General features: G+C 42.4%; 1 protein-coding gene across 1 annotated transcript in view; it reads right to left on the bottom strand.

Moving 5' to 3' along the window:
- The window catches only part of Camkmt (calmodulin-lysine N-methyltransferase), a 372,402-nt gene that overhangs the window by 52,674 nt on the left and 299,340 nt on the right, over nt 1-20,388 (bottom strand). Inside the window, exons 4-7 of the mRNA XM_052746461.1 lie at nt 17,380-17,440; nt 15,473-15,527; nt 14,331-14,394; nt 5,776-5,842 (exon numbers count right to left, since the gene is read on the bottom strand). Coding sequence (XP_052602421.1) covers nt 5,776-5,842; nt 14,331-14,394; nt 15,473-15,527; nt 17,380-17,440 — 247 coding nt within the window. The remainder of the gene's footprint in view (nt 1-5,775; nt 5,843-14,330; nt 14,395-15,472; nt 15,528-17,379; nt 17,441-20,388) is intronic.

Below are 20,388 nucleotides of genomic sequence, written 5' to 3'. Positions count from 1 at the left end.
GATTCCGTTACCCTAGTTTTAGCCAAACTCACTAACAGGTATATTTTATCAGGAAATTCCTTAAAGAGCCCTCAGCCGGCTTATCTCGGTTACCTTCTACTAACCTTCCTCTTCAACCTGACAAAGAGCAGATAAATGCCTGCTCACACTGTCAGCCTGTCTACAGACGCTGCACACGCCCGCCTGAGAAGCCATCCTGAAATGGAAGTCGCTATCTGATGGAGAAGCGGCTGTCTGAATGACTCTCTGGAGCCTGACTTCTCTCTCCCACCGAAAATTGTCCGGATCCACGTCTTTCGAACACAAACTCTAAAAGCTCTCGCACTCTGGGGAGCACATACACTAATTGCTTCAGGGAATGGAAAAAAAAAAACAAAACCCATACTAAACAGAATCCTTGTCTTCAAGGAAAATCAGTCGCCTCCCTCCCTAGAATGTCAACTCCAAGAAGGCAGGGAGTTCCTGGGTGCCGTTTTCCCTCTGCGTCGTCACTGGCGCCTAGACCAGCGTTTGGAAAACAGAAAGTGATCAAAATACCTGTCAGCAAAGGAAGGGACCAACGAGCATGGAGAGAGCTGGCACACCTTAGCACTAACAGCCTGTGCTTCACTCCCCTGACGTATGAGTTCGAGACCAAGATCAGGTAAAAAGAACAGAGTGGAGTGAAGCACTGAGCTCAGAAATGACAAAGCCTGCTGGGAATGATAAGATGCCATGGCCTGGGTGGTATCCTCTGAAGCCTGTGTGCTCATGTTTGGTCCCCACCATGGTACAGGTGGTGGGGCCTGTGGGGAGTGGGGTCTAGCAAGAGGCCTTAGGTCACTGAGGCGTGCCTTTGAGGCAAAGTGTGGGACCCTGGGTCTCCCTCTTTTTCTTCTTCCTTACCACGAGGTGAGCAGTGGGCGCTGCGATACACTTTCGGCCATTGCCAACCCTCAGGGACCCAAAGCAATGTAACCGCTCAGTACTGGATGGACCCTCCCAAAAGGTACACCAAGGGGAAACCTTTTTCTCTGTGTAAGTTAAGCGTCTCGGGTCTTTTGTGATAGTGACAGAAAACAAAGCCAGGAGGTGTGGGCACCTGAAGGAGAAGGCAGAAGCTGGGCAAGAGTGGGTGAGATGGGGAGAATCAGGGCAGAGGCTCAGAACAGGTAACAACTGGATCCTAATTTAACCTCTAAAGGAAACGGACTAGAAGGTAGCCAGGAATCTTGGAGAGTAACGGTGATGGGCCAACCACTGGCTGGCCCTGGTGTCCCTCACCCCGACCCCGCACAGGTAAAAAAATTAAGGGCTTCCAAAACCTCTAACAAGTTGGACAGTTTACAAATCCGTGTGGTTAAATGGAGAATAATAAAAAGCCACTGCTTAAATTCAGTCACAACTTTCAAACAAATACAAACGGTTGTTTTTTTTTTTTTTTTTTTTAAGTGAAATCTACTCTTACCACCACGGCAGGGCTTAATATTTTTAAAAGTGTAACTGTTAACTAATGTTAGCCAGAGAGTGATGCTATTCACCAATTCTGGAAGACCCAGAAACGCACAGACGTCAAACGCTCCAAGTGGTTCTTTGTTCGAGTCACAGTTTTGAAGACAGCTCTAGATAAACCCAACAATTGAGCTGCTGTAAATAGCCTTCCTCTTTCATAAATTTCTCCCTACATTTAGAAGTACAGTTCCTTTGTTCACAAACTACTCGCAACTGTTCCATATTTAGATTCCCAAAGGCGTACCTTGGACTCATTGGATAAATGAATGAATAGCTGCATGGATGGATGAACAGGGGAGCGATCAGATGGCTTTGCTGAGATCCTGGAGATGAGATGTACAGAATGCTTCATGTATGTGGATCCCTGACTGGCCAGCATTAATGTTTCCCATGACTTTCGTATTTGACACAGAGAGACTGGATTAAAATGTATCAGAGGAAGCAAAATGGTTTGGTATATAACAGCTGTTCTCCCCCTCCAGCCCCCCGACCCCGAGACAAGGTTTCTCTGAGTACCCCTGGCTGTCTGTCCAGGACCAGCTGAGTAGCCCTGGAACTCACTCTGTAGACCAAGCTGGCCTCAAACTCAGAGATCTGCCTGCCTCTGACTCCTAAGTGCTGGGATTAAAGCAGGGAGGTGGTGGCGCACGCCTTTAATCCCAGCACTCGGGAGGCAGAGGCAGGCGGATCTCTGTGAGTTCGAGGCCAGCCTGGGCTACAGCGCGAGATCTAGGAAAGGCGCAAAGCTACACAGAGAAACCCTGTCTCGAAAAAACCAAAAAAAAAAAAAAAAAAGGTGTGTGCCACCACCGCCCGGCTACATTACAATTCATAACAGTAGCAAGATAGCAGTTATGAAGCAGCAAGGAAAATAAATTCTATGGTTGGGGGGTCCCCACAACATGAGGAACTGTATTAAAGGCTGAGAACCACTGCTCTAAAGTAAGGTATACTAATTCACACTCCTAAAGAGGGGCTTCAGAGTCCAGAGAGCCCTGGTCTGCCCCTGTGTCAGAGGCAGAAGTGACAGTTAAATGCTGTCAGCTCTCTGATACAGTGACAGCATACCTGAGACTATCATAAAGAGGAAGGACTTTGGTTCATTGCTTTGTCTGTCCATGGTCAGTTGGCCATTGCTTTTGGAAGCTGTGGTGAGGTATTCTCTAGTATTAGAGTATGCGGTAGAGGAAGCAGCTCATCAGGAAGCCGGAGGGTTGGGGTGGATCTGAATCCTACCTAATACCTCCTCAAAGGGCACACCTCCAAAGACTGCATTTCTTGGCCACACCTCTTAAAGGTTCCGACAACCTTCCAACAGTACCACAGACCGGGCCCAAGCCTTTGTCAGATGGGCCGCTGAAGGACACTTATTCAAACCACGGTGGTATTTACTAAGGACACTGAGTGGGGGACTCAAAACATGGGATGCCAGTCAAATTTCTGGGCAGCTTCTCGCTCCTTTCGAAAAGCCCTGTTTCACAGGCTCACGGTTCTCATATCACGACTCCCCTTTCAGCTTTTACATCTCCTGTGCAAATGAAGTCACAAGAGACATTCAGCTGTTACAAACTTCATGTCAAGCTTTGAAGTGCTTTTTAATAGCAGAAATATTTGGCTCACGTGTGGGCTTTGTAGCTATGGTAAATACCTCTTAGTTATCTGTCGCTACTGTTATTCCACACCTCCAATTTGGAGGAGAAATTCTGCATATGCATTGAGGCACTAGAAAAGAATATTGAACTATATCTGAGCTCTTTTGTGAATGGTTTCCTTTTATTTCTTCTCTCACGGAACTAATACTTTCACCCGCATTGTGCTGGTTATGGGTGGGAAAGCAGTGGGCAGAGAAAAGAAGGCTGATACTGTGGCAGTAGCTGGTGGCTTCACAGCCTTAGCTGCTGAAAGTTAAGTGGTCAAGCAGCTCCCTACTATAAGATCACACTTATTGAGTCATTCACCTGCCCTCCTCCACCCCACCCCTCTGCGTGCGTGCGTGCGTGCGTGCGTGTGTGTGTGTGTGTGTGTGTGTGTGTGTGTGTTGGGGTGTGTGTATGAGTGTATACATGTAGAAACTACAGGTCAATGTTGAGTGTCTTCCTCAATCACTTATCTACCTTATTTTATGAGACAGAATCTCTTACTGAGCCTGAGGCTCACCTGATTGGCTAGACTGGCTAGTCATCCAGACCTAAGGACATTCCTGTCCCCACCTCCCCAGTGCTAGGGTGACAGGCACATACCATGGAGCCATCTTCGTTTGTTTGTTTGTTTTAACATGGGTGCTAGGGATTTGAACTCAGGTCCTAAAGCTTGCACGACAAGCCCTTTACCAACTGAGCCATCTCTCAGCCCCTCCCTGCGTCCTGCGATGATGCTTTAGAAGACTTTGGATAAAATGCTCTTAGTTTTTACAAAAGAGGAAACTGATCCCAATTAGTCTGTGATAAAGGCAGAAAAGGAAAAACAACAACAACAACAACAACAACAACAACAACAAGCTTCTCATTAGGAAATTCCGCATGATGATTGAAACACAGTCTGCATGTCTTAATGTTCCGCCATGTATCAGAAGAATACATTTAGAAATAGCATTTTTGAGAGCAGACACATTTAAACAAAGGCCAGGCACTGAGCATTTGGGATCTGCCCTGTGCTGAACAGCAACATCTTACTTCTTTATGTCACTTAATTATTTTATGAAGAGATAACAGAAAATTGTATTGCATGCCCCAAGTTAAACACTTGACGTTTTTATTCCTTAAAATGCAACATTTGAGAAGTCTAGATATGTTTATTAATTAGTGATTATTAACACTCAGTAAACAACATTATGCCTTGTAAAAACACAATCTCACTGCACAGCATGAGGCTGAAGTCTATTATTCCCTGATTCCATATGCTGAAATACACTCAAATGGTCCCAAATGACCTTAAGCATTAAATAAATGTAAATGAGAACAACATAGAAAATGCACTTTTGATTGATAACTAAAAGACCAGGTTGAAAAGCATGTCCCCAGATGAAGTCCTTTCCAGAAGGAGATGGCTGTGTGAGCCATGGAGGAAGGGCTCTGCTAAGTCTCCCTCCCGAGTTGAGATTACAGATCCATGCCACCGCGCTCAGCATCACTTCGGTTTTTTATCTATTGTGTCTGTTCATCCAACTGTTTTTCTCAAACTACACAGTCAGGGTAGGCAAGCGTCCTCTATAGAAAACTTAAAACACCCAAGGATGCCAGAGTAATAGTGAAAGATAAAATAATTCCAAAATGGAACCGCTACTGTAACAAAATCTGTAGCAAGATGTACAAAGGGAAAATGCACAGACACAGCCATTTCATGTGTACCCAACGGGTGATATTCTCCTTCTAGGTCAACTGGCCACAGGGCGGGGCATCACACAACACACACTTGTTCTGCTAGGGGAAAGCAGTTCTCCTAGCCTGGAAAAGGACGAACAAAACCAAAGGGACTGGACTCCTGGACTGGTAAAACCATCAATAGATCAAGATGTCTTAGCACTACTGATGCCCTGGGCCAGATGCTTCTTATTGCTGTGTTTTGAAAGCTCACTATGAATGATCTCCACCATTAGACATCAGGACCAGTAGAAACCAGTAGTGACAATGTCTGCTCTGATCCCAAGACATGACAAAAATAATAATTAAAAAAAAATGTTCCCAGGGACTGCCAGAATTTCCTAGGGGTGCAAGACTGCCCATGCTGGGGGCCACTGGAATAAAGCCACTTAAGAAGGCCCCAAGCTGGGCTTTTCTCAACCTCACACTGCATAATCTTGGGCACCAACTGAGCTGGAAAGATGGCTCAGTGGTTAAGAGCACTGGCTGGTCCCTAAAGGACTGGGGTTCGATCCCAGCACCCACATGGCAGCTCACAACTGTCTCAAACTCCAGTTCTAGAGGATCCTACACCCTCACACAGACATACATGCAGGCAAAATATCCATGTACATAAAAAATAAAATGAAAACAAAACTCTCCTGAGCTACAAAGTGATCTTAACTCAGTGGATAACACATAATTTGAGTGTTCTATAACATATGTAGTTTTAGTGTTCTCATCTATTGAATGGAGTGTCTGCCTGACTCATGAGAGGCTCACACGATTCAATGAGGTGATACATGTGACATGCTTAGAGCAGTGCCAGGCACACAGTAAGTGCTCAGTTAACACTATCTGTTATTATTGTATTCATGCATAGCATCAAGAAAGCAGTTTCCACTGAGATGTTTTAATTCAGACAGGATGCAGAAAGGTATCTTACCAGCTTGATATTTTCTGAGCCTTAAACACGCCCGTCTTCTGATTGCTTGCGATGATGCTGTCCACATCTACAGGGCAGAGTTAAGAAAAACTTCTGCAGAGACTATCAACTGACTGAAAAAGAACTTATTAACACGCTGGCTTCTTATCACAATGGGATCCACACAAGAAAAAGAAAGGAGCGGTCAATGCTGTGCCACGAAATGCTGACTCACCACTGCAAGATCTTTTCATTCCCTAGCTTGCAATTTTACCACCCATGGGAGGACCATCTAGTTAGCCTCATGGCAGGGCCCAGAGGAGAGGTACTGGAGGCCACTGCTGGGGAACAGGAGCTGCTACGTCACTTCCTCAGGGCAACCAGGCATCCAAAGACAGATGTCCATCCGTCAGTAAGGAGGGCAATGGCTGCCTCTGTTGACTTTTCCAAATTGAAGTGGTTTCAATCTCCCAAACGCTTGTAGGGGGAGGGGAGGGGAGCAGCGGGGACAGGGTTGGGAGGAGGCAAAGAGAGAGGTGGAGAAAAACTTGGAGCCTCTTTGGGAGAAAATGCAACATTTAAGAAGAAAGTCATTCTAGTGAAAGGTCCCCGGAAGAAGTTCTGCTTTGGCCTCTGGCCTCTGGCTGGCACAGAAGGACTCATGCAGAAGAGCCGTGTTTGAATCAGAGAAACTTTGCATGACATTCAATGACCCTTGGGAAAATCACATCTAGTTCATCATCAGGAAAAGCTGGACTTAGATCCACAATGGCAGCATAGGTGTTTGTGAGTGCTGCAATTTCTCTCTTTGCTCTGGCCCCAGGACTGACAGAGGCCAATGAATATACTAATTCCTACACCCAGACACTCCCGTGGTCTTATTCTCCATGCTGACCTCTGTCCCTGGCTTCCGCACAGTCCTCTGGCTTCCTAATTTCTGAATACCCCCACCTTCTCATTTATTTGACTTGGACACATTTCCTGTAAGACGTCTCCCAATCCCTCTTCTGGAGTAAGGCAAGTTTAAAAATAAGCAAGGACTCAAATAATTCTAGTAAAGGCTGCAAGCTGCACGAAATTGGGCCCATGGGGAGGACACCAGGCTGACAACGATGTTCCCCTATTGCTTGGAAAAAAACAGATTTCCTGAATGTTCAAAGCACACACTGGCCAAGATCTCCCTGCCAGAACAGAACCACAGGATTCTGAAACCCAAGTCTCAGCTTGAACCACCAGGCACACCCATTCTTCTCTGAGTGAATAAGCAGGTACTGTGTGATAGCTTTCCTCCCTCAGGAGTAGGGAGGAAAAATCAATTAGCTCTCCTAATGATGGGCTTTGTAGAGGTTTACAAAAGTGCCATAATGCAGACTTCTTTCTTTCTTTTTTTTTTTTTTTTCCCTGGGTGAACTTTCCTGTATGCAAATTAAATACCGTTAAATTACATTCATTAAAAAAATAAAGGAGACTAATTTGCCTACTTGTTTTGATTAACTAAAATGACACATCGGCCTACGGTTTCTGTCTATTTCAGGAGCGTTCTAGATGAAATAATCTTGCAGGAAAGGACGGCTGACATCTTCATTCTGAGAAGCCCAAAATTAGTAGAACCAACTGACAACTGTTTTTTATTAAGTCCCCTCCCCTAGCCACACCCTACCCTGCGTTTCCATGGTATCCAACTGCCTGCCATAATGTGCCCGGCACACCTGTAGCGTCCTATGAGTACATGGCTAATCTATCAAGCAAAACATATTATTTTGTTAGTCGAGGTAATACTTTTTTATAAAATAGTCACAGTGAAGTTAAATTATATAACTCAGAAAACCTATTAATAATTTTTAGTAAACATCTTAACACTATATACTTTATACAATTTATAAACCTGTGACTCTGGGTGGCGAGGCTGGAGCAAGCACGGATATTTATATTCTAGAGGTTATTTTTTTTTTTAATGAAAAATTCACAGCGGTATTTAGGCTGCTTTATTTTTAGAACTGGACGGGAAATATATTTTGTGGTTTAGAAGGGCTTTTAAAAAATATATTAAAAGAATCACAGAGAAAAGATGGCAGTGTTAATGTTAAGACATTACCTTAAGAGATAGACTCTGCTATTCTGTCCCCCACCCTATAGGTCAGATTTTGATGGTCTTTCTGGATAGCACTGTGTCCAATAATAGATTTTATCATCTCCCTGTGTCACCTCAGGGTAATAAAGGAAATCCAATCAAATTGAGTCAATATGACCAGGATAATGTTCAACACAACAGACCCAATCATGCTCTGTGAGCTGCATCCACCTACCAGAAGATCTCAGTGGGAGGGGCTGGGTGCCAGGAAAGCTTTCCTGCAGTTTCCCGGATGAGATGGAGCAGTCCCCTTGTTAAAACAACTGCATGTGGCTCAAATGGAGCCAGATTTCTGCCTCTAGCTTCCTTCTTGAGTAAAGCACATGTCAGGAGTGACGCTCCATTTTAGTTATCAGTTTATATTCATTCTTAAAATGTATACTCATATACAATAGCAACAAAAGTCTTTTAGGTTAATTGCATATATTATAGATATGTAAAATACTGTTGAAAATATTAGTCTCATTGTGTCATCAGTAATTGTATTTATCAGTTATACATATATTTTTAATCAGGTTGTTATTTTTTAAATTATTTATTTATTTAATGGGTATGGGTGTTTTGCCTATGTATATGCATATGTACCATGTGTGTGCCTAATGTATTTGGAGATCAAAAGAGGGCATCAGATCTCCTGAGACTGGAGTTACAGACAGCTGTGAACCATTGTGTGAGTGCTGGGAATCGAATCTGGGTCCTAGTACTGTTCTTTACAAAAAGATTTCTTTTTAAATTATGTATGCATATGTGTCTGTATGTGGGTATGTGGATGCATGTGTGTATATTACCAAGACCAGAGGTATTGGTCACCCCTGGAGCTAGGAACCAAACTGGATCCTCTGGAAAAGCAGTACACACTCCTAACTGCTGAGACATCTCTGCAGCCAAAGAACATTATTGTTCTTTGAACCAAAAATATTAAAAAAAAAAACAACACTGTAATTCATGATGTATTGTCTTTTGGTTCATATTATCTTCGATTTCATTGGGGGTTTTAAAGGGAGGGAAGAACACTATGGGTTTTTTTTTTTAACTTTCTTTTCTTTAAGATTTTATTTATTTTTATGTGCATTGGTATTTTGTCAGCATGTATGTCTGTGTGAGGGTGCGAGATTCACTGGAACTGGAGTTACAGACAGTTGTGAGTTGTCATGTGGGTGCTGGGAATTAAACCTAGGTCCTCGGGAAGACCAGCCAGTGCTCTTAACCTCTGAGCCATCTCTCCAGCCCAATATAAATCCTATTAATTTTTATTTAAATGACTTTTTAAATGTTCAAAAGTGGCATTTTTTCCCCTGATTTAAGGCTACATACTACTCTTTTTTTTATTTGTTTTTTTTTTTTTTTGAGACAGGGTTTCTCTGTGTAGCTCTGGCTGTCCTAGAACTCACTCTGTAGACCAGGCTGGCCTCAAACTCACAGAGATCTGCCTGCCTCAGCCTCCCAAGTGCTGGGATTAAAGGCATGCATCACCACTGCCCAATTTTACACTACTCTTAAATCTATTTCTTACTCCAACAAATTGAGAGATGACACCCAGGAGCCACCAAAGCTGTTAGGAATGCCACATGTTACCTTTACACGACAGGCCTTTTTTCTTTTCTTTTTTCTTTTTTTTTTAATCATCTGGTGCTGAGGAAATACAAGACAACCCTCAATCAAGTGTTCTCACATGTGGTGAAACAGAGTAGCTTGTCGGGCTGGCAACAGACCTGTAATAAGGAGGAAGCCCAGCTTCTTATGCTGGTTTGGAAACTTACTGCTGTGTGACCACGGGTAGATTAACGTCTCCGAGCTCCCAAAACTAAGTAGAAACAACGACATCTATTTTATAGGCTTCCTGGTGTCCCATGGGAGAGGTCCAAGACATGGTGGGTGCATAACTCAGGCCAAACTTTATCATTTTGGAATAATCCAACACAAAACTTGGGTGGAATGAAAAGACTGGTGAATGGACCTAAAATGAAGATTCACATTTCAGTCTCTCCTCTGGATGCTCAGAATGAATTCTGTGGCTATTTACCTTAGATTGGAAAGACCAACTTTTGCCCAGCACGCTTTGCGTGCCCTTTATATATGGAAATGCATTCTCAATGTGGCAAAAGCTGTGTCCCCAAAGGGTGGGGACCGGGACTGTCTTACTCAGGCCACATCTTTACCACTTGAAAAGCCAGTGGCTGAAGGGTGGAGTGCTTACCTCCTGTGCTGGTGGCCCCTAAGTTCAGCCCTCAGCCTGGGGGAGGGGAAGGGAGATGCCATCTGAAATGACGAGCCATAAATACTGACTGAATTCATTTCAATGTGACTTCCAAAAACACGTGTTGAGGCACAGTGGGGCACACAGGGCTCACGTGTGACTCACAGCAGACGGAAGGCTGGCATCACTATTGAAGGAAGTGTCTGGGCACAGGGCGATGGCCTGGGATTCTCAAGTCCTCAGCCATCCACAGCACAGGCTGCATCATACCCATGGTGCTTTATTTATTAATTATACAAGTCAGGGATTCTATTTAAAAAATGTTAAACCTGGGTACCTCCTGTGAAGAGCCATGGGATTTACCTGGCTTTGGAGACTCCTAAACCAACGTGGAGACTACGCACACAAGCCATAAGAACACCGAAGAGCACTGTTCCAAGTACTGGAATACTCTGCAGAAAACACTATGGACTTTTACAGGAGACGGGCCAAGGCTGCGTGTTTGAATCGGATCAATCAGTGACCTTGACCAACCAGGTTGTTCACCTGCACGTGTTTAACTTTTCTTTCTCTCCTATCCTCCTTCCTTTTTGCTTTGAGATATGGTTGCACATAACACAGGCTGGCCTTGAACTCCTAATCCTCTTGCCTCCACCGCCCAAGTGGAGATTATAGGTGAGTCCCCACACCCCAGTTCTACTTCTACTGACTAGGGTTTGCAGAGGGCTTTGCAGCAACCAGAATTTATCCCGCCATTCCCCTCCCATTTTCTTTTCTCACAGTCCTTACCAGCTACACACCTTACTGAGTAGTTATCATATGTGACTATTTGGGGATAGCTTTCTACACTGAACTAAAAGAGAAATATCAAAGGGCATTTTTTTTTACATTATTTTAAAACAAATTTGAGGGGCTGGAGAGATGGCTCAGTGGTTAAGAGCACTGGCTGCTTACTTTGATTGTCAGCACCCACACAGTGGCTTATAACCATCTGTAACTCTAGTTCCAGGGGATCTGATGCCCTCTTCTGGCCTCTGTGGGCACCAAATATTCACAAAAGGCACCCATATGCATGTAGGCCAAACACCTATACTTACAAAATAAAAAATAATAATTAAAACAAAACTGAGAACTGCATAAACCAGATGATCCCCTTTCCTACTTATCCTTTGTACTCTTGGGGGTACAGATGAGATGGTATCTTTAGGAAAGGTGGTTTTCAGGATGGGGACCCCTGGATTAAAGCCAGCGAGGCACCTTAAGGACTAAGGGAAACCTTAAGGAAAACTACTCATGAGTCTGAGAAAATATTCAAGATATAAAGTTCATTTTTTCAAGTTCATTTTTCCTCAAGTCTTGTTTTCTTTTTAGATAGATCTCTTTGCAGTAAGTCTCAGATCCACAGCTCTCCAGGGCCAAGATACAGAGGCTAGAGACACAGCCCACCCATGGTACGTTGACCCATGGTACACCGTAGAAAGACAAACAAACACAACTGGCTAACATGCTTTTGTGATATGTAAGTGCAGAACTAATCTCCCTGGAGCCTCGTATATTAAAAATAAAACAAGCTGAAATGAAATAACAGAACATGCTTTTTTTTTCCTACAAAAAAAAAATCAGAATGATAGAAGCTTCAAGAGAGCAGTAAATAAAACTAGTTGGATTCATTCCATTCAGAAGCTAAAAACAACAAAACAATTTTAAAATGATGAGACTAATACCCAGGCCCTGAGTGACTGCCAGGTTGATTTTTACCATTTCTCTGGTGTGTTCATTTGTTTCTTAATGTGCTCATCTTGCCCATTAAGAATAATTAGCAGCTCTGCTTAGAGATTTGCTGGCTTCTGGCGATGTTTCTCCCCCCCTTTTTTTGTTTTGTTTTGTTGTTGTTGTTACCGACTTCCACCTTTAACTTTTTAGAAAGTAATTTTTGGATAATATTCTACAACTGCTGTATAATTTGGACTTCCTCAAATTTTAAAGGGAAGACATAAACAGTGATTTCTAAATGAGCTGTTTGATCTCTATGCATCGACAGTGTGCTGGCGAATGAGTTGTTCTTACAGAGAGGGGTACACAAATGGGGGGGGGGGACTCACTCATGTTAACCTCACTCAGCAAAACAGATTACAAGGCATGCCTATTGTAAGCTGCTTGCAAATCACGAACAACATTAGTATTAAAAGCAGGAAGCCACATTGCCAATTTTAAGGCTTTTGCATGCTTTTTTCTGTTAATTAAAATAAATTAGATCTACTTACAACAGAAAAAGGCACACACACACACGGAAGGAGCCCATCATAACAACCAAACCCTAGCAGGAAGGTCCTGAGAGATGAAATAAAACACAGGGCCAGTTTGGGTCTGCATCCTGAAAGGACCTACTTCATCTACATTGTAAGGTTCTCCCTCCTGCCCTCTGGCACCCTGCTATATTAAACCCATTGTAAAACCCAGCACAATAAAGCACTCTCAGGGCTGAGCCTCTGAGGACCAAATGTTAAAAATCCATTTTCTTGGGAGGGGGCTGTACCAATCATTTCTTTGAAAGGCCGGCAGAGTGAATGGCAGAATCGGAGATTTCCTCTCCGATTTCAGGAACTGGCATGGCATCTCTACTTAGCGCGAAGGTGCGATCATAATGAATGAATGACATTAGCCTTGCTTCCCTTCTTTGGACACTCTGTAGTTTAGTTCAATAATAATTTTAGTACAATTAAATTTACATACTGATTCTAGATGCTCCCCCACAGTTTGATGATAAAAAGTTCTAATTGATTTCTGGCCCTATTAAATAAAGTCAGTTGGTGACTTCAGGGGGGAAAAGATCTCAGGGTACAGGGCCCAATCTGAAAGTTTCTGCACCCAAAACAGCTCTCTCTTGTTCAATATTCCGTCCTGTCTTTCTGGCCTCAGAAAGCACCTTGTGGGGCTGAGCTGGCGTACCTGAGAGCGCCCATGGCTCTCTGTGTTCCCTGACAAGGAGGAGCCCCGTGAAATGATACAGGCACCACGGAAGAAACCAGAGAGAATGGAACAGCAGCAGCTGTCTTCAGGAATATTTAGCAAAACTTGTCACAGTCTCAAGATCATGATTAAAATCCTGTTTAAGAAAAGGAAGCACCTTTTGTGATCTCTTTCCCTGGTGTGAAAGGCAAAGATTGTGATTGGCTGTTTTTCCTTCCTGAATTTTTTTTTTTTTTTTTTTTTGGGCTGTCAGGCAATTAGCTGGGTGGGGCTCTGCAGAGCTGCTGAACAATATTAGCTACCAAGCTTTCCGTTCCTCCTTCCTCCTATGTGAGCAGCTGATGGAGCTGCTGGGAATTTTTATTTTCGAAAAAAAAATTACAGAGCGGAGGAAGGAGGAAAGGAAATAAAAAATAGGCTTTATGTAAAAATGCCACAAAACTCAAAGCTGCTTCAAGCCTTTGAAGGGACTAAAAATTCAAATAAGGGTCCTGTCTTCCTCGCCATGTCAAAAAAAAAAAAAAAAAAACCCAAAGCAAACAGATCTTCCACCACTTTCTCCTCTCCATTTCTGACGGCTGCAACCTGCCCTGTGCACATCAGCTAGGCTGCGAAAGTCGCCGTAAATTATGCTTGCTTTCTTAGTTAAAGTACAGTTCAATTTTCTGAACTCTGTGTACATATTAGTAAAGCATAATCTAATGAGGTTTGAACTGTAATAGCATAGCAGGAAAAAAAAGAGATAGCTTTTTAATCCTAAATAAAAGGAGCTAATGAAGAAAAGATAGCTGTTTCCAGTGAGGGATACAGGCAACTCCTTAGCAATTAGCAGGTACCGTATGACTGGCGTGTGTAATATCACATGTATAGAAGCTAGGCATTCATATTTACAGGCAACATCAAAGAAAGCAAATAATAATTTTAATCTGTTTTGTGATGGAAGATCTTAATGAAAATAAAAGAGCAAGAATGCTTCGAAATTATGAAATAAGGTTTTGAATTGCCTCGAGAGGTGCACAAAACACAGGCACGCTTGCTCCTTCAGTGAGAAGTGTCTTGTAAGCCCTATGAAAAGAAACATACAGTCAACCGCAGTGAATCCAGATATTTCTAGTTTTTCTTAATTACTGATCATGTGTATGGGGAGCTCTTTTTTAATACCTCGTGCTGTCTTTCTTTATATCAATTGTTACTCAGCCCAGGGTGGGGTGGGGGTAGTTGGGGAGGGGGCGTTGGGAATGAGCACAACCAACCGGCTTTCTATCTGAATAAGGATACTTCTGATGGCCTTTTCATTTCCATCAGTTAACAGAACTTCTTTGACATCTGCAGAAATAGCAACCTGGAAAAAAAAGAGAGAGAGAGAGAGAGAGAGAGAGACAGTACAGCAAACAATGAGCAAATATGCTTGTCTGTGTGGAAGGGAAGACAGGGTGACAAGCCTTCAGTATCATGCCTCCTCACCTAGTCCTCTGTAACAATCTTCAATCTTTTTTCATTTTATGTCTGCATTATTTTAATCATTCAATCAAATCAGTCAATACTTTTATCATTCCATTTGCGGGAGCCTCTATCTTGCTATCATTCTGTTCGGTAATTGCATTGTGACAGCGGATGATGGCATTCTGAGAGGCTTTCATTTGTGGGCTCCTGTTTATCTAGTGGAGCCATCATACAAGGCTGTCACTCTGCCTTTCAGCCTGCTTCTGTCTGGCTGCCTGATGCCCTTCATATAACTTTGCATTGCAGGCAGATGGCTTTGTGAGGGTAATTTTTTTGTGAGCTTTGACATGCTCGCACATTGGGCTGTAACCTCGACACATTGTATAAGAGCGACAGGTTTGTCAAATGCCAATCAGTGTAACAATATGCTTTTATTTGTAGAGACATAAAAACTTGTCTAATGCACTGTGCTGCTACATAATATCTCCCGAATACATGACTCAGAACCCAGAGAATGGGGGAGCGACGTTCCTGAATGGCCAATCTAATTCAAAAGAATCTAATTACTGAGCGCTCTGGATCATGTTTGTTGGCGTAATAATGCAGGCAAAACATTAGCAGCTATCTCATGGTGCTCCAACTGTGATTCGCCGGGCTATTCCTGTATCTTAGCAAATGGGACTATAATCTGAAAAAAAAAAAAATGCTTTCGCTATGGCAAAGAAAGACTGTGCGAGGCCTGGAATGTCACAACAAGCGATATTGACTACACTGAGGTAAAATGTTTCTGCTCATCGAGGCAACCATAAAATCAATATGATCCGAAAGTAAGTCAATCTAGAAGGTCTCTCAAGACCCCAGCAGCTTGATCGCGGCTGATGCTGTTGACGGTTCTCTGACCCAGCAGTTGGAGGCCCTGGAACATTTTTTCTTTTGTTCCTCCCTCTGAATGGGATTGGAATTGAGAAAAGACCTACCATGAGCCCAGCCAAGCATGTCATGCCACCCCCGAGCTCACACACAGCAAGGTCCCTGAAAGAGAGAAAGAAATGGTAGAACCCATACAAATTAGATGGAAATGGTCAGAGCCATATATATGTTACAAGAACAAATTGCCATCTGCAGTAAGAGCGACACTACCAGGGAGATGTGGAGACACGACTGGGCTACCTCATGTCGTTTTGCGTTTTAAAAATAATTATGAAATAGAAAAGTCACAAAGCAGGCAGCCAGTGGGGGGTTCCCTCATTAGTGTTCACTGCAACATTACCACCGCTGAGCTGAAAAATCCGAGAAGGTCCCCTTTCTTTCCCCTTGTCAATGGTGCTGTCTTTTAGAACTAAACTAGCTAGAGTAGCGAAAGATAATTGTTAGGAAAGGATAACATTGTTAATCCACATTCATGCCTTCAAAACCAGTCAGACAGTAAACGAAGAATAGATATGAGTGTGTGTGAACTTATGTTAGAGTCACATACAACATACAAATAAATGCAATCCTGGTTTTTTTTTTTTAATTCTTAAAAAAAAAAAAAAAAGAAGCTGAAACAGTTTGGAAAGCTGAACCACCCCCGTAAAGCACAATTACACAAAGAGCATTTAGCAATTAACACTTAGATCACAATTGACCCCAGCACAAGGCAGCAAATAAACAATGCAGGGACATAACACGTAAGCCAGCAAACCCAGGCTGAAGTCACGCCCGGGCTCAGAGTTGAGGCTGAGTGTGCCATTCATTCCACACTTACCTTCCCCCTTTGTGCCTAAATATCAGCCCTCAATGTGTGACATTCTCGCCCTGGCCCAGTGCTTGCTGACTGGCGGTTAAGCACAGCGAGCTTAGGAAATGCCAGCCTTCAGGTCAGTTTTGTAGCCCTGATTCAGAACTGCCCTCTTTAGATGTTATATGCCGAGAGTCTTAACATCGGTTCCTCCTCCCAGTTTGAAAAGTTGATTATCCCAAGAGGAGAAGAAAAGCAAAATTAGAGGGGGGTGGAAGGGGCAAAAGAAGACATTCATATTAAGAAATGTTTTCATGTGTATTTAGTTATTCAAAGCCATCACAGACTGCTTGGTAAGCATGGAGCCACAGAGCCTCAAAAATTACACGGTATCAACCCAGTCCTGTAAGAACATACGGTTAAAACACATCATGACCACTAAAGGCTTGTTATGAAATATAATGGACTCTTCAGGAAGTATATGTAAGATGTTCATAAAATGATAATTAAAATGGAAAAAAAAAACAACCAAACCTCTACTTTCTGGTTGTATCAAAGATCTCCAGAATTTTTAAATAAAGGACCTTTTTTTCCCCTTTCCTAAGTCTCATCCATGGTTTGATACATAACACATATTAACAGCTAAGAGTATTGATTTCTTTAGTACAGTAATTTATGTTATACATATTGTCAAGGACACAAGAAATACCTTTAAAACTAGACCATCTTCAAGTAATAGCTGTGAGGAGGCATTTCTCAAATGTGCCAGTGACTTCCCTGGCAGAAGTTAAAGAATGTGTTTATTGTGGGGCCTTTTTTTTCTTTTTCTTTTTCTGACCTTCACAATCAGCAAGGATTGATTGCGCCCCCCTTTTGTTTCCCCCAAATCAAAGCGAAATAAAATGCCTTGAGTAAAAATCAAAAGCCTTTGACACACAGCAAAAAGCTTGCTGTGCGTGCTCGCTTGCACCCGAAGGCAGTGCAGACCCCTTTTCAGAAGCAACATGTGTTCATGGGGAACTTTTTCTTTTTCCTTTTTTTTTTTTCTCTCTTTCTTCCTTTCGACAATTTACAGCTTCAAGGCTGTAGAGTGGGCCACTTTTTCATACGCAGATTCAATAACCATGATGGGCTAAACAAATATCTCTTAAGTGCGGCTCTTACCTGAATATATTACTGTGCTTGAGGCAGTAGTAAGCTAAAACCTCCTCAGACGGCCAGATGCCTGGAAACACAGGAGGGGAGATGTTAGGATTGCACAGTCTTTTTCTTCCAGACTAGCTTTTAAAAGGAAGGCTCAGCACAGGCCATCGCAGCTCAAACCACACTTAACATGGTGGCTCCTTGCCGTGAGCCAGACCATGAGTTTCCTTGGCTGTTGTTTCTACGGTGGCCAGTGTTAGTACCTGTCCCCAGAGTGACAAAGAGCAGCCTCAATAAACTTTGCTAAATTTCAACCACAACAACCAACATTACAGATATCAAAATTAAATGTTGACTTGGTTCAAGCGGATCTTAATCTTATTTATACAAAATTAACACACATAAGTCGAAGGCTTGCTATATATATATGTATATATGTGTATGTATATATATATACACACACATACACACACACACACACACACACACACACACACACACACACACATATATATATTTCCTGTTGGGAAAAGGAAAAAGAATGGGGAAATATTCACTTTAAGGGGCAAATAAATATTCACTTTAAGGGGCAAATAAAACTGCTGAGGTCATTCTCTTTTTTTAGGGGGTGGGGCAGAGTTTAAGACAGGGTTTCTCTGTGTAGCCCTGGCTGTCCTCGAACTCACTCTGTAGACTGGCTGGCCTAAAACTCACAGATCTGCCTGCCTCTGCCTCCCGCTGGGATTAAAGGTGTGCACCACCACCACCCGGCTTCATGCTATCTTTCTACACCTTTTCATAATAAGGTCTTAAAATATCCATAATTCCTCCATTTCTTTAATTAAAACATCAAACTGCAGTATAAGATTAAGAGACATTAATTTCACCAACTTTGGCATGCCTTTACACTAAACTGCATGGACAGACATTTCCTAAAATCATCACTTACACATTTATTGAGAAGACCTAAAGTTCAAGAATGGATAAGAACTCCTTCCAGGTAAATATGCTGGAAGTCGTAGTTACCAGTGGTTGACACAGGATGGTCAGATTATGTGTGCTTTAAAATTTTTCTCTATACTTTTTTAAATTTTCCAAAATTTTTATAATGAGCCTATATCATCTTAGATATGATTAGAATAAATTATAACCTCATAAAAATTATGGTTTCCTCCAAAGAAATCAGCCTTAGCCATCAGTTGGGGACTCCCCCCCCTCCCCCTTCCTACCAGCCTTCCTGTGTGAGGTTAAGGATGCCCCATGGCCCTGGGAAACAGCAGCCATGTCTCAGCACTCAGCACAAAGTTAAAGACATTAAAAAGACTTGATTTTTCTCCCGAGATAGATCTCTTACTTTGAAGAGTTAAGAAATCTAAACATTTCAGAGAAGAATATGTAAAAGAAGCGAACGTCACCAAAGACAGCGGGTGGTGGGTGGTGAATGAAGAGGTGGCTCCAGTGAGCACCTGCTACTCCAGCCTCCTGGCATTACCAGTGGAAAGGACAACATGGGGAAAAAACAAGGAGCAGCAACAAGAAGTATTTGGAAACACATTTAGAAGGAAGGCATACAGGTAGTTGAGTGTAGCAGTTAAGCCCACAGGTACTTTGAAACCAGACTGAATAGGCTCTGGTCCCTGCTCTGCTGTTTGCTAGCTCGGAGACTTTGGATAGGTTACCTAATCTCTGTGCCTTGGGCTTTTCATCTGTAAAGCATAATCATTGCAACATCTACTTCATAGGATGCAGAACAGGTGAGTCAAACACAAGCAATGTGCTTAGAACAGTTCCGAGCTCATAATAAGCACAAAGGAAAAACAGGGGGGCACTGTTGGCCTCTTGCAAAGGAGGGTAGAATAGTAGGTAGAAGAGAGAATTTGTGCAGACCACAGCCATTATCCCCAGAGTCAGGACAGACAGAGAACCATTTTTACCTTTGCTTTGTCAGGATCCCAAAGTCCTAAGACCTCGTACACCTCCACACAAAAAGAACTCCATAAAGACCAAAGTACATAATGAAATTCGCCGAAGGAAGAGCCAAGACAGTGTTCTCACTAAGTGGGTATAATCACCACAAGAATGAATTTCTTTATGCCCTGAGTACATGGCTGTGAGGGTTTTAAAAAAGTAATGATAGGGGAAAGGTATTTAACTAAAGCTCAAGCCCCACTGAAGAAAGAATGTGACTTCTAAAACGCATAGTCTTTTCAACTCGTTTTATATTTTTTTCAAGAAATTACAGAGTGGTTTTTTAAAAACTAAGTTAAATACAAAGATCAAAAGGCTAAATTTCTACCATTAGCAATATAATCACTGTTAATGTTTTAGACATCATTCCAAAAACCCTTTCTAGTCATAAAGGTATCTCACCCAGTTGGGATCTTCTCATGCAGGGATTCAGTAACTTGATTTTGCCCCCATTCAATAAGGTGTAGGAGGAATCCATGACACTGAGTTCACAATCTAGTTGTATCAATTGTACTGACTGCCTAGATATTCTCATGTGCATCATCATTCAATTAACTCATGCCCTCTTACTAGACAGTTAAGTTGGGTTCGAAGTTTGTAATATTATAAGACTATAAGTAGCAGTAGAAGGGTATACCTTCTCCTAACATATTTTCCCCCTATACTTAGAGATGGGATATCTGATCAAAAGTCAAGTACAGGTTTGGGAGAAATGGCTCAGTAGTTAAGAGTACTTGCTGCTCTTGCAGAGTACTGGGGTTCAACTCTTAGCACCCACATGATGGCTTACAACCATCTCTAACTCCAGTTCCAGTGTGTGTAACCTCTTCTGGCCTCCAAGGGCACCAGGCACGTATACTGCACATACATATACATTGATAAAATATTCATACATAGAAAATAAAAATAAAAAAATCCTTAAAAACTTGAGTGTAGTCCATAATCTGATAAACAAGTTGAGTAGCCCTAATCTGAAATTCAAAATACTCCAAAATTTAAAACTTCCTGAGTGGTTGCATGATGACAAATTCCACACACACTCTTAGGTGACATCAGTCAAAA

The sequence above is a fragment of the Peromyscus californicus genome, unplaced genomic scaffold, assembly GCF_007827085.1.
Source record: "Peromyscus californicus insignis strain IS unplaced genomic scaffold, ASM782708v3 Scaffold_1__1_contigs__length_55948999, whole genome shotgun sequence".
NCBI classification, from domain to species: domain Eukaryota; kingdom Metazoa; phylum Chordata; class Mammalia; order Rodentia; family Cricetidae; genus Peromyscus; species Peromyscus californicus.
This window is presented reverse-complemented; position numbering and strand designations above follow the sequence as displayed.